General features: G+C 41.9%; 1 protein-coding gene and 1 long non-coding RNA gene across 6 annotated transcripts in view; one reads left to right on the top strand and one right to left on the bottom strand.

The window, feature by feature from the left end:
- The window catches only part of LOC146672644 (uncharacterized), a 216399-nt gene that overhangs the window by 45833 nt on the left and 142592 nt on the right, over nucleotides 1–27974 (bottom strand). The gene's annotated exons all lie outside the window — the stretch shown is intronic.
- LOC146672647 (protein NLRC3-like) lies at nucleotides 1248–27974 on the top strand. 4 transcript variants are annotated; one of them, XM_085387906.1, is made up of 9 exons: nucleotides 1248–1286; nucleotides 2304–2554; nucleotides 3205–3246; nucleotides 6554–6703; nucleotides 6874–8671; nucleotides 9591–9764; nucleotides 10041–10214; nucleotides 26471–26517; nucleotides 26666–27974. In XM_085387906.1, exons 2-9 carry the CDS (start codon nucleotides 2311–2313, stop codon nucleotides 27193–27195), a joined length of 3159 nt encoding a protein of 1052 aa, XP_085244032.1. In that variant the 5' UTR covers nucleotides 1248–1286; nucleotides 2304–2310; the 3' UTR covers nucleotides 27196–27974. The 4 variants fall into 4 exon arrangements, with proteins under 4 accessions (XP_085244032.1, XP_085244038.1, XP_085244046.1 ...); XM_085387912.1 differs by lacking the exons at nucleotides 9591–9764; nucleotides 10041–10214; nucleotides 26471–26517; nucleotides 26666–27974 and having other exon boundaries at nucleotides 6874–8675; XM_085387920.1 differs by lacking the exons at nucleotides 6554–6703; nucleotides 9591–9764; nucleotides 10041–10214; nucleotides 26471–26517; nucleotides 26666–27974 and having other exon boundaries at nucleotides 6874–8675.

The raw sequence follows: 27974 nt of genomic DNA, 5'->3' as shown, positions 1-27974 counted from the left end.
CAATAGGCTTGGTTATGTGAAAATATATGAACACACAAAATATAAGGCATACTTGGTTAAAATATAAGATTTACTTGGATAGAATATAAGGCTTACTTGATTATATTGTATTATAGAGATTTGGTTATAATGTATAATGTAGAAAATCTCTAACAAAAGTTCTCTCCACAAATTCAAGTTTTCAAACTGCTTCAACATCTCACTCTGTGTATTCGTGTCTCTCTGAGCTTCGGTGCAGGATCATCATTAAAATGGTGGGAAAATGAGCATGATTGCAACGACCACGGCACAATGGATCAAGTTACAAAAATTAAGCAATACTGACCAACGCACCACAACGACTGTGTCGCACAACACAGGATGTGATGTCACAACTGGTGTGAGACTTGCTGGCCTGCTCCTATGAGGGTTTTTTCTGGGGATGGCTTGTTCCTCTTAGCTGCGCAGTCGGGGTTCCCGCAGGTGTCGGGTGGTACTTGGGGTCCAGGGTCCCGTCTTTGGCTTTCTCTGAAGTGGCCGGCCTCTGCAGTGGTTGGCTGGCCGCTGCACTGGACCGCTAGTACTCCTTCCCCTGGCTGTGGGAGCTCCATCTGTGGCAGCAGGTAGAGACCCATTGTGTACATCTGCTTCACCCTCGACTTTTCCCCACCACCCTTCTTTTCTGTCCCTTTTCTTTCTTCTATTCCTTTGCTTTCTTCTATCTTTCACTGATCTGGCCTTCACCCTGTCCACACTATAACATCCACACAGGGGGCTAACGGCATTCTGGCCAGACAGGAGCTCTTAGTGGTAAATCCTGTGGTTTATGCATTTATATGACACATTTAGACCAGAAACACTGGATCTTTCTTAGGCGCAAATAATGATTTTAACTGTCTAAAACTGAACGTCAAAGCTCTTCAGAGGTGACAACAACAAACAGATCCCATCCTGATCTGTTCCACTGCACAGGTGGACTCCAGTCCAGACCTGGTCTACAGATCTGGTCCAGAGTCATGTTGCTATCGGGGCTGTGTGACAGTATATGCTGCTCTTCTTCACTGCAGTCATCACATCACATGGTTCTGTAATCAGCACAAACACAACCTGAACATCATCCACTGGATTTAGAAGATTCACAGCAGTCATTTTTTATTATGAACTATGTGATTTTGTATCTGTTGTCACTGTTTTCAACTCAAAACGTGATCGTTTATTTTCTAGTTTTTTGTGTTTTTTTGTGGTTTTTTTACTTTCACTTCCTGAACGTCGTGGAGTGGAGCTTGTTGTTGGTGTGTGAAGAAACTGTAAGTTTGCTTTGTTTCCTCCTTTAACAGTTTGTCTTTAGGAACTTTACTGTTTGTTCAGCTCGTGTTTGATTCCTTCACACAACAAACTGTGTGTGTTTGTATTTCCGGTCTCTCCATTAAAGTCAGTGTGTAATGTTTCCTGGCTAACATCAGCTGTGTGCAGCTTAGTTCAGCACAAATCTGCCGCTCCATAGTTCACGGTAACGGACTCACAGCTGGACCGAGGCCGAGTGTGTCCGCCACTCTGAGCTACGTTCGTGTTTGTGTACTTGTAGTTTGTACTTTGTGAGTTCACTCAGAGCCCACAGAGGACGCAGCGTACGTGATGACTTCACAGCCCTTTACCTCCTTTACTGTCACTGTAATTAATATTTCCTGCTTAGTGGGTGGTTACCTGGTTTCATGTTTCCTGCCAGAGCAAATATACGTTTTCAAAATATGTTTTAAAGCAGATATTTGAAGTTTACACATCCATGTCTTCCCCTAAAAACTTTATTTAGTGACACAGAATTATTTAAAAACTTTACTCTAGTAGTTTACATCTAGTGGACTGATAGCAGAGCAGCTGATGGCAGCTTCCTCTGCCTCACACTGCTGTCTGACTGCATTCAGCTGACACTGAGATGAAGCAGGAAAGAAGCAGCTGATATTTGGACAGCACACATGATAAAAAGGAGGATTTCAGCTGATGTGCACATGAATGATTTGTGTTTCCTCTGCAGGTGAAGGTAGAAAGTGTGTGTGAGCTGATGTGAATTCTTTGGGTGAATTCTGAGCTTTTTGTGGATACGTGTCCATATTAGCATTAAAGACCTGAGAGCTGGAGGGTTAAACGGCAGTTCACCCCCTTTGTACTGGGGGCGCTGGGGCTCAAGAGGTAAAAAGGAGACATTAGGGCTCAATAAAAGCTCTGAGAACAAAACCTGAACTCAAACTGCTCAAACTCTAAATATTCTAAATAAGTAAATACATTGGACATGTGATGAGATTCATGTTCTCTCTCATGTTTTACAGTTGAAAGATGGAAAAATCTGTTGAGGAGCAGTTGCTGAACATGCTGGAAGATTTGGGAGAAGAGGAGCTGAAACTCTTCCACTGGTACCTGGAAAAAGGACCCGGAGGTGATTTCAAAACCATCAAAAAGAGCCGACTGGAGAACGCAAGGAAGGATGGACGTCATAGAACAGTGGATCTTATGGTGGAGACATACACTACTCGCCATGTAATGGAGGTGGCAGAGTTGATTTTAAAGAAGATGAATGAAGGTCAGTCAGAGAAAAAAGACATGACTCAGTGCAGTATCAGGACAACACTGTCACAGTTTATGGATGGAAAACTGAGGCTGTTTTAGTCTGAACTTTCAATTGTGTGTCTTTTCTCTAATAAATTTGGTTGAGTACAAATATTATATTTAGACATCTTGATGCATGCTCAATCATGCAGGTAAGTAAATCTCCAAAAGTTGATTTGTTTTTCATCTGAATGTAGCGTTTTCAGTGGGAGAAACATTTCGTACATCTGTCACCATCTTACATGCTGTGATTGCAGCCATTCCCCAACTCTCTGTGAATGGGACTCGTGGCCATTGATCAGTGGTTATTGATCAGTGGTTGTTGATCAGTGGTCATGAGAATTTGCTTAATTACGATGAAGACACTGCCCTCCCAGCCCATTGTTCCTTCAGTGGGCTGGTTTCAGTCAATATCCAAATGTACTGTTTATAAGATTGAAACCTGCAGTCAGCTGAGACTGAAGAAGTCACTTGGGTGAGTGACGACACGTTTCTCCCAGAAAACACTACGTCCAGATGAACAGAATCAACTTTTGGAGATTATATTTAGAGTATTTTGAAGCCATGCAGGTCTTCATTGTTAAACAAACAGTTCCTTATTCATGGTGCACTTTACTCCAACAGGGAAACCCTCAGCCCAGGCATCTTCATCCTGTTTATCACAAGGTAATAATTCCTTAGTTTGTCTCAGGAGCCATTGGTAAGGTAGAAACACATGAAGCCTGCACTGACCAATAGGAACTCAGGTTGTTTCCATGTGGTATCTCTGTATCCTCAGCTCTGCAGTGTAACTAAGCTCTGAGCCCCAGTTAATGAACAGTTGCCCATAAGTATAACAGCAGTTACCTACCTACTATCTTTAATTATAATACACTTTAAAACAGCCATAGGTGACACAAAGTGCTGTACATTGATACTAAATAATAACAATACATGTGATATAAAAAAAACAATAAAAAAGGTCAAATAACTAAAACAGACCGAGTCTCACTGGGTCAAAAATAATAAAATGGGTTTTAAGATGTGTTTTTGAAGTAGACAGTGAAGGGGGCTCTCTAACATGTAACGGCAAGTTAGTCCATAACTTATGAACAATGATAGAGAAGGCTATCTGAGTGAGCTGGTCAGCTGACTGATGAGGTGTGTAGGCATGAAGAAGGTAAGGCAGGGCAAGACTGTGAAAAATGTAAAACTAAACACAACAATTTAAAAATGAACTCTAAAATATACAGGCTGCCAGTGGAGCGAGGCTAAGACAGGGGTAACATGCTCTCTTTTATAGGTTCTTCATGCAGCGGTGTTTTGAACCAGCTGAGCATGTGAGAGTAATGACTGACTCCCACATAAAGTCAATCACAGTAGTCCAGATGGGATGAAATAAAAGTATGGATCACTGTTTCAAGGTGCTGCCTAGAAACCACATGTTGAATTGTGTGTATGGTTGTGTGTGTGAGAAATAAAAATGTTGAATTTGAAAGAAAACATTTCACTGCTGTCAGTTGCCTAAAATAAAAAACGCTATACTTTGAAAAACTAGACAACAATTATAATTTACTTTCCAGTTTAAAATCACTGTCCAAATTAAACCCAAGGTTGGTAATAATTAGGGCTGGGTTTTTATAATCGATTTATCGATTAAAATCGATTCTGGCTTGGATAACGTGAAATCGATTCATTAAAATCCTGAATCGATTTTTTTAATCTAAATTTATTTTGCCCGAAACGCCAGAATCTCAGGTGAAACCTCACAAAATTTCAACAACCACCAAACAGCTAAGACAGTAAATGAGAGCAGGAACACGGATTCTGCACAAAGACGTAAACATACAGCGCGGATCAGAATCAGTGAGATGTCGCCTTTCTGACCTGACGGCACGGACACAGTCGGGGCTGAAAGCCGACAGCTCGCTGATTCTGGTGTGTCGGCGGGTCCACGCTTTGTGTTCACGCCCTTTTGGTGCTGATTCTAAAGCTGTTAGTTTGATCTCTCTCCAAACAATACTGACCGAACCAGCAGCAACATAAACATCATTATATCAGTAAGGAAGCTGACTAAATATTAACTGATAATTTATGGCAAAGGGGTGGGATTAAATAAGTGTTTACTTCTTCCCACTCCCTTTCAACATGTAAATTAATCAGAACGTTTTTTTGTATGTATTTTGTATAGTATTTTTTTCTCTCTTATTTTCATTTCTAAATGTACCTGTATATTGTTCACATGTTGAACTAAATTACCAATCAATCAATCAATCAATCAATCAATCAATCAATCAATCAATCAATCATCATGAATTCCCTCTGACTTTTACTTTTACTTCATGCACAGCTCTCTCTCTCTCTGTACTTCAAGAACAGTTTCCCATCTAAAAATCTGTTTTCTGCATTATTCGCTTGCTTGTTACGCACAAGTCTACCGTTGTTTACAGCCTGTCTGCTGCTGTTTTTTTTTCCTTTTACATTCTTCCGAAAAGAAAACCTAATTTCTGCCATTCAATACTGAACAAATTTAAACTTTTTAAAATTATGCAAAACGCTCAGCCGTGTCTCTAATAAAACCGCTGTAACATCAGAGGTTCATATGTTGATTAATGGTTTTCTTTTGTTTTTGATGTACTGCAGAATATAAAATCCCAGTCCTGGAAAATCACCTTCATGTTTTTCTGTGTTTTATCTTCAGCTACTTTGACACAAAGGCATCTGTTGTGATGCTCACACCTTTGATAAAGTCTTGCGTGTGTCAGCTTCCTTTTTATAGATACAAAAATATGCAAATGTACTGATTTCTGACTGTCAAAATTTCCCAGATTCAATTCGAATCGAATCGAATCGAAATGAATCGAATTAAATCGAGTCGTGGATCGAATCGATTCGGGACCTTGTGAATCGGTATCTTCCCAAAGCAACAAAAAAGGACTCATATGGGCCACTAGGCCCAAACATTATCACTCTGTTTTGTTGCTGTGAGTGTTCTGGGAGAGTAGAGAAGCAGTATATATCAATCAGTCCATTTAAAATGTAAAGAAAGGGGGGAAAAAATAGTGATGGCCCTAAAATTAACACCCTGGTAGGCCACATGTCCAACAAGCAGCAGAAAAATCAGAACTAAGAAGGTTCACAGAGAAAGTTCTCTCTGCCAGATAATACCTAAAGCATTTAAGTTCAGTGCCACTAATGCCCACTAGGACATTTAATCAAGATATTAGAATATTGTGGGCTACTGTTTCAAAGGCAGCGGTCAATTCAATCAAAACCAAAACAATGTGGTTGTGGTTTTGCACTTCTAGGTACTTGTTTTGATGGTTTATTGTTTTAGTTTCAGTTTTGAGTTTTAAATTAAATGTAATCTTCATTAAGCTTTAAGCGATCCCACTGTCTCATACTTCCTATATTAGTTAATTTATTTTAACTTCTGTCTACCTACTACCGACTTTTTGTCTAGTTTGGTTTTTATTTTTGACTGTTGATGATTACATTTACCTATTTATCATCCACTTTATCATCCCCGGTCAACCCTTAGTGCATAAGTACTCCTGACTTGTATATACTGGTATAATGATAAATCTTAATTCTTCTTGTTGTTTTTATAGTTTTTTTTTTATCTAACAATATAAAGTTCCTTCAAGTGGCAGTTGTTGTAATTTGGGGATATAATTTGTAATTATATATTAATGTAATTTATGTCAAACATGTTTTCTTTTTTTCTTTTGTTTTTGCTAATTAGTTGATTTATTCTTGCCTCAGAGGATGTTTTGCTAAAATCAAAAATAAACAGGGCTTTGATGTCTACAAACTGTTTAAATATACAGAAAAACATTACTTTATCATGTGATGGTGAATTATTAATAAATACAAAAAAGGCTTCAGTTACACATGATGCTGAAAAAAAAGACAGACACACAAAAAACAAACCATGCAACAGCTTAATAATACTGTGATGGATCTGTTATTATGTTTTTGTTTGTTTTTCTAGAGTCATATCAAAAGTGTGAGCCTAAACTCGATTCAAAACAAATGAAAAAGTTCAACTATAATAATTCAAGCAAGGAGTCATTTGTGAAGATCACAGCAAACATCCTGAAGAGAATGAAGCTGAATAAGCAGGCTGATCATCTACTGAGCAGTAAGAAGATATCTGTAAATATATCAGCTAATGGAAAAACTAAAATTTCATAATGTTGCAAGAACTTGACCTGATTCTTCACAAGCACTTAATTTGGGCAGGAAAGAAATGGTCATGTACCCTTGATAAGTACTTAAATTCAATATATATATTTTTCTTTGTTTCTAAAGGAACTCACAGTGGACATTGTCAGCGTAACCTTAAATCCACCCTGAAGAAGAAGTTCCAGTGTGTGTTTGAGGGCATCGCTAAAGCAGGAAACCCAACCCTCCTGAATCAGATCTACACAGAGCTCTACATCACAGAGGGAGGGACTGCAGAGGTCAATGATGAACATGAGGTCAGACAGATTGAAACAGCATCCAGGAAACCAGACAGACCAGAAACAACAATCAAACAAGAAGACATCTTTAAAGCCTCACCTGGAAGAGACGAACCAATCAGAACAGTGCTGACAAAAGGAGTGGCTGGCATTGGGAAAACAGTCTTAACACAGAAATACAGCCTGGACTGGGCTGAAGGCAAAGCCAACCAGGACATCCAGTTCATATTTCCATTCACTTTCAGAGAGCTGAATGTGCTGAAAGAGGAAAAGTTCAGCTTGGTGGGACTTGTTCATCACTTCTTTACTGAAACCAAAGAAGCAGGAATCTGCAGCTTTGAAGACTTCCAGGTTGTGTTCATCTTTGATGGTCTGGATGAGTGTCGACTTCCTCTGGACTTCCACAAAACTACAATCCTAACTGACCCTAGAAAGTCCACCTCAGTGGATGTGCTGCTGATAAACCTCATCAGGGGGAAACTGCTTCCCTCTGCTCGCCTCTGGATAACCACACGACCTGCAGCAGCCAATGAGATCCCTCCTGACTGTGTTGGCATGGTGACAGAGGTCAGAGGGTTCACTGACCCACAGAAGGAGGAGTACTTCAGGAAGAGATTCAGAGATGAGGAGCAGGCCAGCAGGATCATCTCCCACATCAAGACATCACGAAGCCTCCACATCATGTGCCACATCCCAGTCTTCTGCTGGATCACTGCTACAGTTCTGGAGGATGTGCTGGAAACCAGAGAGGGAGGACAGCTGCCCAACACCCTGACTGAGATGTACATCCACTTCCTGGTGGTTCAGGCCAAAGTGAAGAAGGTCAAGTATGATGGAGGAGCTGAGACAGATCCACACTGGAGTCCAGAGAGCAGGAAGATGATTGAGTCTCTGGGAAAACTGGCTTTTGATCAGCTGCAGAAAGGAAACCTGATCTTCTATGAATCAGACCTGACAGAGTGTGGCATCGATATCAAAGCAGCCTCAGTGTACTCAGGAGTGTTCACACAGATCTTTAAAGAGGAGAGAGGACTGTACCAGGACAAGGTGTTCTGCTTCATCCATCTGAGTGTTCAGGAGTTTCTGGCTGCTCTTCATGTCCATCTGACCTTCAGCAACTCTGGACTCAATCTGCTGGAAGAACAACAAACAACCTCCAAGAAGTCTGAAACAACAGAATATTCAGAGAAACCCTTCTACCAGAGTGCTGTGGATAAGGCCTTACAGAGTCCAAATGGACACCTGGACTTGTTCCTCCGCTTCCTCCTGGGTCTTTCCCTGCAGACCAGTCAGACTCTCTTACGAGCCCTGATGACACAGACAGGAAGTAACTCACAGACCAATCAGAAAACAGTCCACTACATCAAGATGGAGCTCAGTGAGAATCTGTCTGCAGAGAAAAGCATCAATCTGATCCACTGTCTGAATGAACTGAATGATCGTTCTCTAGTGGAGGAGATCCAACAATACAGGACTTCAGGAAGTCTCGCCACAGGTAAACTGTCTCCTGCTCAGTGCTCAGCTCTGACCTTCATCTTACTGTCATCAGAAGAAGATCTGGATGTGTTTGACCTGAAGAAATACTCTGCTTCTGAGGAGGCTCTTCTGAGGCTGCTGCCAGTGGTCAAAGCCTCCAACAAGGCTCTGTGAGTAAATCTGTGATCATGTTTATTTTTAAAATGTTGATTAAAAGTGGTCATAGATTTCTTCCATGACAGATCCGTGTCCTAAAACCATGAGCCAGCGTAGTTGTATAGTATAAAAGAAAAAAGGAGAACTTTTGACCACAATATTGTAACTTGAATGAACTTTTGATACAGCCTTTAAACATAAAATTTATGAACAGAATCGGTGACAAAGGGCAGCCCTGGTGGAGCCCATCACCCACCGGACTTATTACTATCCAACTTATTGCCGGCTATGCCAACCAAGCTCTTGCAATGGTTGTAAAAGGATCGAATGGCCTGTAGCAATGGCCATGAAATGTTTCTCAGTTTTATTATTTTCAGTCACATCTGTTTTTGATTATTAACTGAATATTTTAAAATTCAGGCTTTTTATGTTATACAAAACATATTTTCTTATGTCTTGTATTGATTCTGAAGGAATAGTTTTCATCAGTATCGCAGATACCAGCCTGAATTTTACTTTGTATTGGATCAGGAAGGAAATCAGTGGCATCACACATCACTTACAGCAACTTCAGTACCTCTTCATTTTAATAAACTGGGGGAGGTGCACCAAGATTCAGTATGAGATAAAGAATTATTTTTAACTGTAAGGTTGGAGAAATCTGTTGTTGGAAATTGGAAGAACGGGTCATCTTAAAAATCACTGCATTGTAGTTTTATTCAGGCCCCTTCAATCTGTGATCGCTGTTGCTTTGCATTGTAAATGCTACTATTACAAAAGTCACAAATATTAGTGTATGTGTGTGTTATTGGGTAATAAACCAAAAGAACAGAATCTACCAGCACCTCACTGATTTCTGCTTAAAAACAACAAAAAAGCAATAAAGCTCTGATTTGTTTGGTTGATCTTGTCTCCCTTCCCGCTTGATTTCAGACTGAGTGGCTGTAACCTGTCAGACAGAAGCTGTGAAGCTCTGTCCTCAGTCCTGAGCTCCCGGACCTCCCGTCTGACAGAGCTGGACCTGGGTAACAACAACCTGCAGGATTCAGGACTGAAGCTTCTGTCTGCTGGGATAAAGAGTCAATACTGCAAACTGGAAACGCTGAGGTCAGATCAAGCGATATCGATTTTTTTTTTCATCAATTAACATCATTTAATCAATTTAATTTGGAAAAAATTAACATTGTGTGTATGTTTTGTTTTTTTAATGAATCCATGCAAGTCACAGTAAACTGCCACATTTGTCTTTTGTAACATGAGGCAATAAGGATTCCAGCATGTCCTGAAACAGTGTTGAAATATTGTAAATGTAGTAGCTCCTCAAGGCACCATGAATATACTTTAACACAAGTGTTTCATGTCTTCTTGTCATCCTTTCTTCAGACTGAGTGGCTGTAACCTGTCAGACAGAAGCTGTGAAGCTCTGTCCTCAGTCCTGAGCTCCCAGTCCTCCCGTCTGACAGAGCTGGACCTGGGTAACAACAACCTGCAGGATTCAGGACTGAAGCTTCTATTTTCTGCAGTGGAAAGTCCAAAGTGTACACTTGGGATTCTCAGGTCAGGATTCAGTCTTTTCTGATGATGATTTAAAACCTGAGTCAGGTCGATAAATGGCTTACTCATTTACAACAGACATGATTTGTTAAATCACCTTATATATGTGTGCTTAAGTTCTGTGCTGCTCTGATTTATTGCCCGTGCTGTCTTTCAGTTCAGCTTTGTCGAGCCTCTGGTAGGATTTCTTTTACATGACCTGTGTAAAAACAAAACAGGAAACACACATACGGGCGATCGTGGCTCAAGAGTTGGGAGTTCGCCTTGTAATCGGAAGGTTGCCGGTTCGAGCCCCGGCTTGGACAGTCTCGGTCGTTGTGTCCTTGGGCAAGACACTTCACCCGTTGCCTACTGGTGGTGGTCGGAGGGCCCGGTGGCGCGAGTGTCCGGCAGCCTCGCCTCTGTCAGTGCGCCCCAGGGTGGCTGTGGCTACAATGTAGCTTGCCATCACCAGTGTGTGAATGTGTGTGTGAATGGGTGGATGACTGGATATGTAAAGCGCTTTGGGGTCCTTAGGGACTAGTAAAGCGCTATATAAATACAGGCCATTTACCATTTACATTAAGCTGAAGTAAGATGCACAATTTGAAAAATGGGGCACAAAAAATGTTGCTGCTTTCTGGAAAGTGTGTCTAAGAAGACCCAATGGAGAAAGTGAAGAGAAAAATCAAAGATTAAGAAGAAGAAAATGGCAGAGGCAGTTTCTTTTGGACTGCCTGCAGATGGGGCGAGACTCTAGAAACAGGGATGATTGGAGAAAATGTAAAGAGGCCAGGAGATGAATACTCTGGTGTTCTGGGGATAGTGGGAGTGAGAGGGAGAGATGCCAGTAAATGATTTCAAGGATAAATTTCAGAGAATCAGAGCTAAGAAACCAAAGCAAGTGGGGAACTACAAACATGTGGACAGACTCATAATTAGGCCAAAGACACATTAAAGCAATTATTACAGGTTTAGAAACTGGGATGGATACTAAGGAGCTTAGCATGAATTTGCATTGAGGAAAGAATAGCAACGAGCATCAGAGGAAACAGTTAGGAAAACTAAAAGGATGTACTGGCAGGAATACTGCAGTACTTTAGGAAGAACTACACCAGTTCAGAATGTGTGGAGTACAGTTAAGAACATGAATGCAGACAGGAAACAACAGCAGTTGTTGTAAAGTAAATTCAAACTCCTTCATTAAATGCAGCTGGTTGAGTTGAAAACAATGGAGAATGATTGTGTTACGTTGTTTATTCTCTATAGAAATGGAGCAGAAGGAGTGCATGCAGAGCTGGACGTGGGCTGTATATACATGCGTGTATCTGTGTTGTCTGTGAGCAGAGAAAACAAAGCGCTGGAAATGTCCAGTGTATCATAAGCCAGCCAGTCCTGTTACTGCAATTCACTTCTTCACCAGAAAGTGTCACCATCAGGCTTAAACAGCAGTTTCCAGTCTTAATAGTGTTAATGAGCTCCAGGTAGTATGGATGGGAAAATGTAGAGATGCTGGGCAAACAATATGATCAAATCCACAGTGGAAATAATTGAAGTGATGACGGCAGGTGTAGAGAACAAAAATGAATCATATTGAAATGTTAAATCAGGAAAATCCTGGAGAAAAGGATAGTTCTAATGTTCAGTTTGTAATGTTGAATTCAACACAGCTCTTAAATGCATAAAAATGGCTTCACCTGACGTCAGACTGAACAATCGGATTAGCTACTGATATTGATTTAACCCTTTAAGACCTACCATAGAACCAAGTCCGCCAGAGCTTATATTATATTTTTACATGCTGTAGAGCCATTTTTGGGAGCATTTCAAGTTGCTATACATCAATACAACCATTACAGTCTAAATTTTAATAATATGTATGTATTAAGTGCATAGTAATTACATAAATTGCAAAAAAGTGCAATAAACTACAAAAAAATAGAAAATCGTTTTTGTTTTTCTAACATATATTTCTAGTTAGAGAAATTTAAGAGGCTTATCCCTCAAAACTGTAAATACAAAAAAGTTGCACAAAATAGTTTCCCACCACAGGAAATTTATTTTGAGTGCCTTCATAGTTTTATTTTTGAAATACACCAATTTTTATATACTGCAGGAAAAACAACAATGAATATTATACTGCAACTTTGCAAAATAACAGCATATGCATCAAAATAAACTATTTCCAGCAGTGCAATATGAGTCCTAAGCATATGTGGAAGGAAACTGTAACCTAGGACAAGCTGATGGCATAAGATGTAAGTACAACTCCTCAGGTTTCATATGCAAAAAAAATTATTGCGCTAGCTCACGTGGTTACAGTGCTACCGGGATTTAAAAATAGTTGCGCAAAACAGAGTGTGCCCACTCTGACCAGTTTTAAAGGGTTAAAGCAAGAAAATATAGTATTAGCATTAGCTGCCAACTCCTATTCACCTAAAATTAACATTACCTGCTAATGGCAGTCTAGTTAGCATTAACTCCGCACTAATGTAATGCTAATTCACATCAAATTATCTTTAGCTTTAGCATTAGCTGCTAGCTTCAGCCTACCTAGCACTAGCTGCTCACATTGTTAAAAGGGAAGAGAAAACGTTATTAGCATTAGCTTGTAATAATTATTCACCCCTAATTAGAATTAGCCACTAATGCCAGCATACTTAGCATTAACTCCTCACATCGTTATAATGCAAATGATGCTAACTTGCATTAAATTAGACTGCTGTCATTAGCTAATGCTATTTAGCAGTAGCTGCTCACATTGCTATAAAGCAAAGGAAAACGATATGAGCATTAGGTTCTAATGCGTATTTGCCTTAAATTAGACGTAGGTGCTAATGGCAGCCTACTTAGCATTAGCAGCTCAGATGTTGTAATGCTAGGAAAAAGAGTGTTAGCATTAGTCGTTCACATTGTTATAAAGTTAAGGGAAATAGTGTTAGCATTAGCTACTCACATTGTTAAAAAGGGTTAGCATTAGTGCATAATGCTAATTCACATCAAATTAGCATTAGTTAATAACGGCAGCCTATTTAGCATTAGCAGATAATGTTGACCTTGGCCCACTGGAAAAGTTCAGAACTAAAGATTTAGGAGTGTTTCTCGATAGCTCTTTCTCATTTGGGAAACAAATAAATTCTGTTATTAAAACCAGCTGTAAGGTTTATATTGTTGATTGTCATTTATGCTTAGAAATATTTACTCATATATGCTTAGTTTTATAATCGATTGCATGATGATAGAGGTTTGATCCTGAGTAGTCTGTAAAGACTCTGTGTGCCTTCCAGAGTGCTCTGGCATGCACACACCACTTGGGGCCATGAGAGAGGTCGTACCCTCTCTTACTGATTTATGGTGTAGGACAGGGGCCTCAAACTCAATTTAGCTGGGGGCCGCTGCAGGCAGAGTCTGGGTGAGGCTGGGCCGCATTAGGTTTTCCACAAGAAAGGCATGGTTAAGAAATTCCAATCTTCTCAAATCTCTTTATTTTTATTTTTCAACACAAAATATAAAAAATAAATAAACAAATTAGAATTAATAAGAAAATAAATCAATCTGTAATACATAAATAAAATAATAATAAGATATTTTTAGTCAGTGAACTTATGTGTTTTTTTCAGTCTTCTATATCTGCTGTATTTAGATTGAAATGTCCGTATTAACAGTTCTATAATCTTCTTCTGAACATGAATGGAACACTGTAGAAAATGAACTGTTCTTCTGAACATGGCTTCTCTTGCCTACTCCTTGCTGCTAGAGACCTGGCAGCGTTTCCTCTTGCATAGCCGAGTTAGCAGTTAGCAGTTAGCACAGGAACACTAACTCCATCCTTCTCCATTAAGGCTTCACTTCTGCTCTCAACTCAAAAAGTCTCTTTAATACATTTCCCCTGCTGAGCCAACGTACCTCAGTGAAGTCGAGCACATCCCCATATTCTGACTCCATTTCCTCTAAAAAAGCACAGAACCTTCAGTGCTTTAAGCCCCTGGATCTGATTTGGTTGATGCATTTCACAACAATAGACATCACATTGTCAAACTTCAGGCATTTGCTGCAAAGGACCTGCTGATGGATGATGCAGTGCAGAGCAATGGCCTCCTCCACGCCTTCCTCTTCCAGTTTGTTTTGTGCCACCAGTCCATTTTCCCTCCCTGTCATTGATGGCGCTCCATCTGTTGTTATTCCAACAAACCTCTTCCATGGCAAACCAACATTCTCAATGGCATCACACAGCTTGTAAATATCTGCTGAGCGGTGGTCTGGCCATGCATTGGAATTACTGTGAGCAGCTCCTCCATCACTTCAAAACTGTCATCAACACCACGGACATACATTGGGAGCTGGGCAGTGTCGGTGATGTCTGTGGTCTCATCAAGAGCGACTGAGTATACACTGAAACATTTGGCTTTCTCACACAGTTGGTCATAAATGTCACTTGACAGGTCAGAAATGCGATCTGCTGCGGTGTTGGCAGAAAGGCTGATGTTGCTAAACTGACCTTTCTTTCCCGGACAGACTATATTTGCAGCCTGCAATATGCACTTTTAGACAAATCCACCTTCTGTGAATGGCTTCCCTGCTTTAGCAATCATCTCACTAACCACGTGGCTCCGACTGCTGCATTATTCTCTTTGGTTGCTTTCTTGGAGAAATCTTGCTGCCTCAGTAGATCTGTTTTAAGACTGGCAACCCAGTTCGCTCTCTCGTCTCCCTGGTATTTTGCATCCACCTCAGCATGTCAAGTTGTGTAATGACGTTTCAAATTGTATTCCTTGTGCAGCGCAACTTTCTCTGTGCAAATAAGACAGGTCGGGGTGCCCCTGTGCTCAACAAAGAAATATTGCATTTCCCACTTTCCTGAAATTGTCGGTGCTCATCACCAACCTTTCTCTTCACCGCAGGCTTTGAAAAAGACATGTTTGGGGCTATGTGACATTTATAATTCTACTTGGTGTCACTGTCGCATTGAAGTTTCAATCAAGCGTTTAGCCGACGGACGTGGAACGTCTCAACGCGTAGAGAACGTCATTTCTGCTTCTTTTTCTTGCAACCGTAGCACGGCGATCGGCAGATAAAAAGCCGGTAGCAGTCTCCTTTGTTTTTACGCTCGATGTTCATGTCTTTCATGACGACACGAACACCGTGGCGTTTGCAGATGGTAGAAAGTGCAGGGATATCGATGGTAAATAAATGGTAAATGGCCTGTATTTGTATAGCGCTTTTCTAGTCCCTAAGGACCCCAAAGCGCTTTACACAACCTGTCATCCACCCATTCACACACACATTCACACACTGGTGATGGCAAGCTACAATGTAGCCACAGCCACCCTGGGGCGCACTGACAGAGGCGAGGCTGCCGGACACTCGCGCCACCGGGCCCTCCGACCACCACCAGTAGGCAACGGGTGAAGTGTCTTGCCCAAGGACACAACGACCGAGACTGTCCAAGCCGAAGCTCGAACCGGCAACCTTCCGATTACAAGGCGAACCCCCAACTCTTGAGCCACGATCGCCCCATATCGAGCGCAAAAAAGGCGACTGCTCACGGCGCCGGGCTGTTGTTACAGGAGAAAGAAGCGGAAATGACACCGTGACATATAACAAATAACATCAGCTGTTTCTGATGTTAGTTGTTTTGACTGCTTTTACATTATATGTACTGTTCATGTTTGCTGCAATGCAAATGGAGTGATGCAAATAAAAACATCGAGCCACAAATTACGGTGCGACCCTATAATTAGTCTGGGTTACCGGGGACTGTTGTTGCCGATGAACAGGTGTCGCTATGTGACTGCAGACTAAATTGGGCTGCATTGAGTTCATGACTTTTCTTTTATCCCGCCGCCTACGCATCACTGTGAGAGTTAATATGAGATCTCTCTCTGTGGAAAAATAACTTTAAATCCCACTGACGTGTGTATAAATCTATATACGTATAATGTCCCGCTGGGCAGCAACTTAAAAAAACAACTTTTTTTGAAGTGTTGTGAACGCAGCGCGCTGGGGCGAATGTCGGCGTTTGCCCAATAGAAAGGAGGAAGCCAGCCAGGCACAGGAAAGAAAGAAACACTCCAGGGCAACGCTGCTGGAACTTTGACTCATTGAGAAATGTTTCCCTGCTTGCATCAAGCCCGGCTGGTGTCCCCTGAGATCCATATCCCACCCTGATTGGTGGGTTAATTCAGCTCCGCCCACAACACTGTAAAGTGTCATACATTATCAAACTAACATTACATTTTCATATTAAGGTGGGGCCAAAAACTATCGTCCTGCGGGCCGCAATTGGCCCGCGGGCCACGAGTTTGAGACCCCTGGTGTAGGAGGACACCTACTCTGTGTCTGGTTAAGTATAAGAGCCCTTTGTTAGGGGGACCGCTGGACTCTTAGCACCAGCTTTGGGGTCACAGGGTCACATCTGGAACACACACACACACACACACACACACACACACACACACACACACACTGGTACTCTTTGTTCATACCTGTGTAAGACGACATATGTTAATGAACTTGTGCATATTCATGTTGATAGGTTTGTAGCTTGTACCTATCTGCTGGAACGTTGAAGACAATATAATTACACCGCAAAGCAAGACACGAAGTAGGCAAGCTCTTCATGTTACTCGTGCACGGGAGAAAACCGAAGAGGCGCCGTTCCCTCGCCTGACCCGGTTGCTCTCGTCCGTTCTCCCGTACCACTGTTCTTTTATTGAGGTTACATGAATATGCATAAGTTCATTAACATATGACGTCTACATACACACAAAGAGTACCTTGCCTGTGAGAATGTGTGTGTGTGTGTGTGTGTGTGTGTGTGTGTGTGTGTGTGTGTGTGTGTGTGTGTGTGTGTGTGTGTGTGTGTGTGTGTGTGTGTGAGGTCAAGATGTGACCCTGTGAAAACTCCCCAAGGCTGGCGCCTAGAAGTCCAGCAGATTTATCTAAACAAAAGGCTCTTATACTTAAACAGATATACGTGTGTTTGCTATACCATAAATCAAAGATAAACTCTCCTAGGGAGTATGTGATTTATACCAAGGATACTCTTCTAGAGGAATGAATGCACTTCCTTCTACACAGAGTTAATACAGACCTCCTATGCCCTCCTGGGTTTTAATTGCACCTTAGAACACACATGCATCAACACTACAATGAGCGGGTGGAGGGAGGTTTGGAGTCTTCTCTCACCCCCATTCTCTGCGGCCTACTGGAGCGGGGGGGCTAGGAGGAGTGGGCCGTCCGACTGCGGTCTGGGGCCTCCCTGCTGCTGCGGAGTCGGGGCGGTCTGCCTCTCCCCACCGCAGGGAAAAGGGTAACACCACCTGGGTCTGGGTGCAGTTCCCCCCTCCAGGGGCAAGGGTACCTAGACCCGGTTAGTAGAGTACGCTTGGGGAGTGTGATCGTGTATACAGCGTCCCTTTATGTCTTTCTCCACGTCGGTTGAGTGTGAAGTACATATGAGAGCATGAGGGTGGGAATGGATGTTTGTGTCTGTGTGTGCCTGTATGTCTGTGTCTATATGTCAGGTTGGGTATCAGACGCCACCTCTCTGGGGACATCTCGGGCCCTCCAAGGTTTGGAGGCCTATCTCCACCCACCACCACTTCCCCTGCCGGTGGCGGACTCCCTCAGGTATCGGTGCGTTGGTGGTTCTTTGTATCTGGGGGTGGGCGTCCGGGTACACACCGGCTCACTCCTTGGCGGCCGCTTATTGGGGCTCGCTCGGGCCACTTCGGAGGTGGGGTGCCCCCGGCCTCTCGGCCTGGGGCTCGGTCACTCAGGCACAGCTGGCTGCCGGCGGAGCTCACGGGCGCGTCACTGCAACTCCCCCTGGCTTCTGCTCCACGGCTGCTGAATGAGCCCTCATCTGGGACTCTCCTTAGCTCTTACTGGGACAGTGGCGCGGCTGCCCCTCTGTGGGTCTTCCTTGGTCTCTTGTGTTCTGGGGGCCTCTGGATGTCTGGAGTTTTGATCTCCTCCATACCTGCTTGATACCATAAAGGACAGGACTGTGGCTCCCCACACTCTCTAGCAGATCATTACATGAAGGAACCTTTGGAATGCAAGCATGCTGATCCACACAGGTATGCACACAGGTGTACACATGGGTATTCACAGCTATCTTGGCTGCTGCCTCAAAGCACACTGTGCGCTGTCTATCTTGCGTGCTGCACAATATCGTTTATTATTTAGTAACTATTGATATCTATGACTAGCTAGTTTATTGTGATGGTGCTTTTTTTTTTTTTTTCTATTATTATGTTGCTCTTTGTTGTTTGCTGTCTCCCCTGTTTTTTTGTTTTTCTTTCTCTCCATACAGGTGACCCAGGAGTTTGTTTTTTTTTTGTTTTTTTTTTTGTTTGTTTTTTTTTCTCTCTTCCCCCCCTTCTCACCGTCTCTTCTCCCCTTTGGTTTTCTTTCTTTCTCTCCCCCTCTTTCTTTCATTCTTTCCCCCTGTCCTAAAAAAAAAAAAAAAAAAAAAAAAAAGGATGACAAAGGATTAACTGAAGCTCCGCCATCACGTGATGTCACATGCTGCTGTTTCTGATGTCACTTCCAAGAAAAAAAAAAAAAAAAAAAAAAATACAGACCTCCTTTAAGATGAAACATTCTTTCAATCTACAAATGATTATACACTTCTAAGCATATATGAGTAAATGTTTCTAAGCATAAATGACAATCAACAATACAAAACCTATCATTCCCCCCTTTTGACCTTTATGCTAGAAAAGTTCCCAGTTATGAATACCTCATGTCTGACAGTTTCAATGCAAACATTGTTATATTCAGCATATGTCAAATCACCCTAAATTACTGAAAAAGTACACAGTTTAACAAATGTATTAGCAGTTATCCCATTCATTGAGCTCATCTCATGGCAAACTGCATCTTATGAGCAACGAAAGAAATTGTTAATTTAATAGTGAAAATAAGAAGGTAACATTTTCAAAAACATCTCAGCTTGGTAATGCTTCCTCCGGGTGTGCACATCACATGTCTCTCTGCAGAGTGGTTTGAGTTCTGCAGGGCGTCATGAATGTCTCTTCCAGTTGTTTCATTGTCCATAGGACCAGAGTCCAAATGTATGTAGAATAAACATTCAAACATACCAGTTGGTTTTGTTGTTTGTCAACATGGGTCTCAGCTATTTACAAAGCTGCAGACCTCTCAGCACTCTAGTTTTATGGCCTCCCATTACCTCACTTCAGGCCTTCATCCTGCGAGGGGGATATTTATGACTCCTTCATTGTCCACGCTCTGCAGAAAAACACTTCTGTGGAAAGGGTGCAGGGTTCCGTTGTCTTACTGCTGTTATGATCCCAGCAGCCTTCAGAGTGTCATCGTATGCACATAGGAAACTGCTGTCATCTCCACCATAGCTTCTGGTTCCTGTGCTTTCACAGAATCATGATGTCATCCTCGAACTCCTTCTGCGCTGTCGATGGAGCTTGGCACGCTCCCCTCATCCCTCGAGTGTTCATGTTCCAACGCTGCTGAAGGTTTAAGGCAGAGCACGTCGTACACCTTAGTTGTCTTCCTCAGCGTCAATATTGAATCTTTCATTTTATTTAAAATCTCCTGGAAGCTCAGTAGCACAGCTCTCTGTGTCATGTCTGCTGTGCTGAAGATGATCTCTGATCCTCCTGAAGTCTCTCCTGGCCTCAGCTCCCATCCTGTGGACGATCCTCTCAGGCACTCCTTCTCGTCATGGATAGTCCTGATTTTGGGCCTGCTGGATCTGTCTCAAAACACTCAGCTTCTCTGCCTTCCTCCTGGTTCAGCTGATTTCATGATGGGCCCCAACCAGCTTGACCTTTGACCTCAACCACTGCCTGGGCTATGCCTGGAATGTTTCTCGCTTCTCACTGCTGCACCTGTATTTCAGAAAAACTTCTATTTGGAGAGCATGTCAACAATCATCAAACCACATTCTTTAGTTCAGTGAACTTCACTTATAGGCCATCAAGCCTCATCTAAACATGGATGCACCACTTGCATAGATTTAATACTTGTAAATAAACAGCTAATCACACAAATCACTGCAACAATAATAGTAAACATTGTTTAATGTTAATTCTGGACCCCACCTCTTGACGCATGGACAACCATGCGTCAACTCACCAAACCTGGATCCCTGTCTTAAAAACTGGCTCCACCAGGAGCCTGCATACACAAGATCTGGAAATAAAATCAAACTTCACACGTATAAACAATTATTTCAAAAGAGTAATAAGCATTCAGCACGGGCAAGACAAGTGTCATGTGCAGGTTTTCTCAAATCATTAAATCACTATTGTTACCATAATTTGCCCCAGACATGGATCATCCCATGTACTCAGTTAACATTAATGTAATCAGTGACTGCCCTTAAGCAAAGTCACTCCACTTATATATTACTATGGGTTCAAAGTGGCCAGCTAAGAGCCCATATTCAACTTTTCCATAAACACCGTAATCTCTTATTTGTTTTACTCATGCCACTTGTCCGTTTCAGCTGAATCCTCCACAGTATTCTCAAAGAAACAAACATTAGCAATACACACTGACTGTGGTCAGACGGAGGTCAGACACAGGTCAACAGGTTCCAGAGGTGCCATAAAAACACCATAAAATCAACCATCCATTGTTGTGGAAAATATGTTATTCATATCATCAAAGTAACCGTCACATTTTCCCAAAAACACAATGTAACAGCATCACCACTCATAACCTGTAAACACAGTTTTCCTCACACATAAACCCAAAAATCCTGTAGTAGGAAAAACATCAACCAGTTGTCCTGGTATAAATCATGTGATCAAACCACATGAAGAACTGTAATGCTGTAGAAAAGAAAATGCAAATGTTAGCGCTGCGCAGATGTATACAATTTCTCACAGTTTCTTTTACCAGTCAGTCAGCTTTCTTTCCTTTCACTCACGCATTCATACATTCATTCTTTCTTTCTTTGCTGATAGTGGAATCGATTGCCGCATTTAGTTTCCACTCTCAGCAAAATGACGTCATTTCAAAAAAGAAAAAGAAGAACTTTAGTTTGGATTACATCGCTGGATCCTTTTTAGGCCGGGACTTTCATTTAATATTGTCCCAATAAGTGGCTTTCTCCAGAACCCATTTTAATGTGGAGAAAATGCACTTGTAACGGCGTTCTCGACAGGTCGTATAGCACTTTTAATTTCTGACGTGCAGATCTGCTTAAAGAAAAGAAATAGACAAACAAAATCAGTGCCTGTTCAAAAGATAAAAATGAAAAATAACAGAGATTATCAAACCAAACTCTCAGTGCTCTGTAAAAGTATCAAAATAAAAAGGCCTTGTTGAGTCATGACACAAACTCCTCATCTCAGGAGGGTAAATCATACCATTAGCATGGTTTATTATACCATCATACTAATCGGCAGGCTCGACTTCACAACAGAAGAAAAATCATCAGCTAGATTAACTCCAAATCAACCATCAGCTGCACAAAACACAACATAACCCTAATGTCATATTAGCTATGAGTTTAATCACCAGGTCTGTGCTCTTCACTCATTTAGGCCACAGATCTATTTTATTCAACTTTCCTTTTTCCTTCATCATAAAACATGTGACATGCTGTCATGCACTTCACAAAAAAAGTTTGTTCTGACGTATTCAGAGTTGTGTATCTAAATACAAGATTCACTCGCACATCAAAACAGGAAACTCAGTGTTTTAGAGTCTCTACTCAACACACAACAAGCTCCAACACATCTCATTCACTCGTGCTAGAATTCAGTCACCTTTCATTAATCTAAAACCGATCAACTAATTTGTATATCAGCTATTAACCCACTAAGTTGACAGGACAACAGAAATGCATGTTCAAAATATTATCACAAAAGACAATTTCCCTCATACAGTAAATCACTTGCTGCATCAATCAAGCAGGAAGCTTCTCCCAATTTACCATTTTAACATTAAATTTATTGTCTGATCACTGATTGGTCAAACCAGGATCTTTTTTCCCACAAAAGTTAAATTGTTGTCCTGCAACCTAGAGAGTCAATTTTTTTTTCTTTAGGATAAATTCAGTATTTGATAACAAGTGTCTGCTAAATTGACACTATTTTACACTGATGAAAGATAACAAGCTAATTTTCATTGCATGGGTGTTTGTGTTATTAGGCAGGTCTAATGCATGTCTGTGGAGCTGTATATCCAGCAGAGCATGTAATGTGCTATGAGTTTCACTGGTCTTTACATCACACGAGGTGACTTGGACAAGATGATAAACAGACTCACACACTTAAAATGTTGTCTAATCTTCATGAGTTATTTTGTGTTTGTATTAGTAGGGTTAATGCATGTTCTGTTTTTATGTATCCTTTCATGTACCTTCCCCCCTTTTTTCTGAAACAAAACTCCGTTCACTCCAAATTTTGTTTCAGAAACATCTAAATGAAAAACTCTGTCATAGTCAGGCACAGCTAAACCCCAAATGCTTGCAGGTTACCATCGGCAACCACACTGTGTGTTGTTAACCCCTTCTACAAATGCCCTCTCTTAAAGTGTAACACTTTGTGTATGATTTTTTTTTATCTCTGGTGCATATTATCTGTATGTGTCGTGTCACTTTCCATTTTTTCTAACAGTACACTTGCATACCTCAGTGCTTGTCTTCCTCCCCCTTTTGTGGTGGTCTGGACACTGTGTCAATCCTCCACTTCCAGGCAGTCGCTTGTCTCCCCGAATTCCTTAACCTAATTTGATTGCCCACACTAAAACAGCAGCCTCAGTCCTCCTCTGCTCCTTTCCTTCTCTCCCACTTTTCAGTCCAATGGCAGTCAGCTTTTTCAGCTTTGTCCCGTGTCTCTCTTTGTCCCACTGTCTATTTTATTGCCATCTCACTCCAAACATGGCAAATGTCAAACTCAGACAGTCTTCTCAAACGTCCTTCACACACAGTGAGGTTGCAGCTGGCTGGAAACGCATCTCCATCCATCCAATCTAGATGGTGGTTCTTCTCTTTCTGATGCCGTTTGCCCACAGTGCTGCTGGACCTCTCTGCTCAGGACTCTGGTATTGTCTCTTGGACTCCTGTCCACTGTTGATGTTCATGCTCGTGCTTCTGAAACTGCACTCGGTGTCTTCAGGGAGAGATTAGTTTCCTTGGAGCTTGCTTGTTCGGGATGAGGACGGGAAGCTGCAAAACAATTCAGCCAAAAAATTCTGGCTGGGTGTTTTCTATTTTTTCTAATGATTTCAACCTATAATTTTCTTCCGACTGCTGCCCGTGGAGAATTGATCCAGGTCCGTTCCCCACCTGTAAACGACAGACTGAGAGACTTTCATTATTATCCTCACTGCTTAATCAACACACATCTCTCTCTCTCTCTCTCTCTCTCTCTCTCTCTCTCTCTCTGTTTTTGTGAACCGTCCTTTCTTAAAAGCAGAAAATAAGATTGTAGTTGTTCTTGGTTGATCAACACAAAACCTTTTTTCCTATGATTATTTTTCATCTACAATGTAAATTTTGTCTCTTTTTCACTCTTTTTTGTTTGTATTATTATTATTTTATTTTTTTAAATAGCTGGTGATCTGCAGTATCACCGCTCTCACAATCAAAAACAATTATTTTTACAAAGCGCACAGAAACACTTTGATGTCAAACACATTCACACTCACTTTGTCATCTGCATAAATAAATCATATGGCTGGAGATATGTGCCATGGTGATCCATAGGCATGATCACACGTTTATTTAATTATTTTCAACCTAACAAAACAAATAAACAAAAACATGATGCTGATGCTACACACACACGAGTCAAGGTGCAGAAAAACTGCTCATGGAAACGCTGCACACTCATAGCTCTGTTTCCCTCTCTTTGAGTAGTTCTCAGACAGCTCTTGATCTAATAATGTGTAGCTTGCTCATCAGCTCGGAAAAAAACTGCAACGCAACATCACACAGTAGTTGCGTGCTCTGCCCACAGCGGCAAAGTCTTACACTTTCACATTCAATTCAGCTTCTCCATCATGTACTTCTAGATGTTTCATACAGGGTTCAGCATATTAGTTGTTTTCACAGGCGTGCTGTATATCTCATCAATGGCTCATAATAAGACGACAGTCTTTCACACAGGTCAAGTGCCTCTATGCACTTCATTAGTTTAAATATTTGCCTATATCACTTCACCTCACATGTCATTGTACTGAATTTGAGCAACCACAAGCTTAATGTAGGTTACTTTTAACAACTATCCACCTCAATTACGTCTATGGTCTGACACACAGGCTGTTGTTGATCAGGGCAAGCTAAAGAGTTAACATTTTGTGTCAGCAAGGGGTGGAGGGAAAGCCACCCACCAGAGCATAGCTGCTGATGCGGGATGGCCTTTTCCACACACTCCTGGCTGCTTAGGAAACCATGATAACAACAACAGCTGCTGACGTCACACACCACGCGTTCTGCTCCGCACACACTCACACATAACAACAACAACGAAACGACGACGAAAATGACAATAACACAAAATAGGCCTACTGTCCAGCACAATCTGGACCCCGCGGAACCTCTCAACACCCCACAAAGCAGCGGAGAACCAAAAAAGTTCGAACTGCGCAACTCTGCGACTTAATGCTTCTGTACAAAAAAACCCCACTAAGCGGCTTTGTACATCGTACCACTTAGACGGCGAATTTTAGCCCTACTGAGCGGCCACGGACAACACCCCACTGAGCGGCGAAGACGTACAGTTATAGAGTTGGACTCTAAACTTACTCGGTGTTGCTTAGCGTGTAATATCCGCCTCGAATCCCGCCGATCGCCATTCATCGAGGAGAAAAGACAGACAGCGAATCCACAGGAACTTCCTGGCTGACGTCAGTCTTTCAGCGTGTCCCTTCTCCCCTCGGTGAATGCGATTCCAGGGATCCGGCATCGAAGGACCAATTAATGATAGGTTTGTAGCTTGTACCTATCCGCTGGAACGTTGAAGACAATATAATTATACCGCAAAGCAAGACACGAAGTAGGCAAGCTCTTCATGTTACTCGTGCACGAGAGAAAACCGAAGAGGCGCCGTTCCCTCGCCTGACCCGGTTGCTCTCGTCCGTTCTCCCGTACCACTGTTCTTTTATTGAGGTTACATGAATATGCATAAGTTCATTAACATATGACGTCTACATTCACACAAAGAGTACCTTGCCTGTGAATGTGGGTGTGTGTGTGTGTGTGTGTGTGTGTGTGTGTGTGTATGTGTGTGTGTGTGTGTGTGTGTGTGTGTGTGTGTGTGTGTGTGTGTGTGTGTGGGATCTGTGTGAGGTCAAGATGTGACCCTGTGAAAACTCCCCAAGGCTGGCGCCTAGAAGTCTAGCAGATTTATCTAAACAAAAGGCTCTTATACTTAAACAGATATACGTGTGTTTGCTATACCATAAATCAAAGATAAACTCTCCTAGGGAGTATGTGATTTATACCAAGGATACTCTAGAGGAATGAATGCACTTCCTTCTACACAGAGTTAATACAGACCTCCTTTAAGATGAAACATTCTTTCAATCTACAAATGATTATACACTTCTAAGCATATATGAGTAAATGTTTCTAAGCATAAATGACAATCAACAATACAAAACCTATCACATGTAAGCTCAATAAAAAGCAGTGTTACGAGGGAGCAGACGAGAGCGACTGAGGTCAAGTGAAGGAACGGCGCTGTCACAGTTCTCTCCCTCATCAATTGTCTGGTTCCAGCGGTGGGTCTGTGCTAGACAACCCATCACCAGCTTCTTCCACTGGTCACCAGTACGTGGTAGAATCCACTTCCAGATCTGGTTGTCTTTAAATCTGTGAATGGATTGGCTCCATCTTATCTCTCTTTAACAAAATAATCCAAGTGGAGCCCTCAGGTCTGCAGATAAGCAGCTTCTGACCAGAACTAGACGTAAAAACAGAGGTGAGCTTTATCGATGGCTGCAGCCAAACTCTGGAACAGTCGCCCTTCACATCAGGTCGTCACCAACACTGGACATTTTTAAAAGCCGGTTGGAAACACATTTGTACTCTGTAGCTTTCAATCCTGACCAGTCTTTATAGTCATTACTGTGTATGTTTCCTATTTTCTCTCTACTCTGTGCAGCACTTTGGCTCAACCTGTTTTTAAATGTGCTGATAAATAAATGTAGATTTCTTTGAATAAAACAGTGGAGCCGAGCTTTGAGCTCAGTGTGTAACAGTGTGTGTGTGAGAGCCATGTAATGTCCATGTGTGCATGCTGACTGTGCTGCTCTGACCCCCTTCCTCCTTTCAGGGTGGAGCCTGCTGGAGTCCGATGGTTGAGACCAGGTCTGAGGAAGTGTAAGTGTGTTTTTAATGGGATTCATGAAAACAAAGCAGCACACATTCAACCATCTTCATCATGTCAGGAGTCATCATCAAAGTGTCAATCAATGAACAGATGATGGATCAATAACTGCAGCTGGATTGTGTTTGTTCTCTCCATCAGATTCCTGTCAACTCACAATCGACACAAACACAGTGCACACAAAGCTCCAACTGTCTGACAACAACAGGAAGGTGACATGTGTGAAGGAGGTTCAGTCATATCCTGATCATCCAGACAGATTTGATGTTCATCAGCTGCTGTGTAGAAATGGTGTGACTGGTCGCTGTTACTGGGAGGTCGAGTGGAGAGGAGGGGTTAATATATCAGTGAGTTACAGAAGCATCAGAAGGAAAGGAGGCAGTGATGACTGTTGGTTTGGAAACAATGATCAGTCCTGGAGTCTGATCTGCTCTGATCGTGGTCCTCAGTCTGTCAGGCACAATAACAGACTAACATCCATCTCCTCCTCCTCCTCCTCTGTCTCTAACAGAGCAGCAGTGTATGTGGACTGTCCTGCTGGCACTCTGTCCTTCTACAGAGTCTCCTCTGACACTCTGATCCACCTCCACACCTTCAACACCACATTCACTCAAACTCTTTATCCTGGGTTTAGAGTCTGGTCTCGTGGTGGCTCAGTGTCCCTGTGCTGAGTGGAGTGTAAAGAGTGTCTCCTGTTACAGAAACACTCTGACTGTTGAACAGATAGTTCAGTCTGTACATGTCTGTCTCTTTCACTCACAAACACGTTTTCAGATTCATGGATTCAATCAGTTGATGTTTGAAACTCTTCTAAATGATTCCTTGTAAACTTCTTCCTCTTCAGTCACAAACAAACAGGAAGTGATGTCACATGTGTTCCTGTCCACACAGCAGAATGAGTCTATTGCTGACAGTGATGTACAAACAGAGTGAGCATTTCTGAGGCCCAAAATAAACTGAGTAGTTCACTGAATGAACAATGGACTGTGAGCTCAGTTCCTTCATCATTAGTATGGATTATATATGTATATGTATTATATTAGTATCATATATATCAGGTGCTGCTGCTTTCAGTCATTGTGCAAATGTGCTGTTTGTAAGCTTGTAAAGCTGCAGTCAGCTGAGACTGAAGAAGTCACCTGATCAGTGAGCAAACGTTTCTGAAAACGTCCAGATGAACAGAATCAACCTTTTGGGATCAGCCAGCAATGCAGCATCATTGTTGTTCAGCTTCAGAGGTTTGCAGGAATGAACTGATGACCAGAAACAGCTGCAAAGTCCAAGAAAATACCAGCTGGAGTTCAGCTGCATTTGAAGAAGTCAAAGAAAAGTAAGGATGGCAAAGGGCGACGTTTTCTTCCAAAGAACTGAAAACATGGTCGACGCCTCATTAGAAGAATCATCTGGACATTTGTGAGGAACTCTAACCAAGAAAGCAACGTCACACAGA

This window comes from Rhamphochromis longiceps, linkage group LG3 (assembly GCF_057381845.1).
Source record: "Rhamphochromis longiceps isolate RC_006_pf linkage group LG3, R_longiceps_female_GT1.1, whole genome shotgun sequence".
NCBI classification, from domain to species: Eukaryota; Metazoa; Chordata; class Actinopteri; order Cichliformes; family Cichlidae; genus Rhamphochromis; species Rhamphochromis longiceps.
The sequence above is the reverse complement of the archived record's forward strand: the minus strand, read 5'-3'. Positions and strand labels throughout refer to the sequence as shown.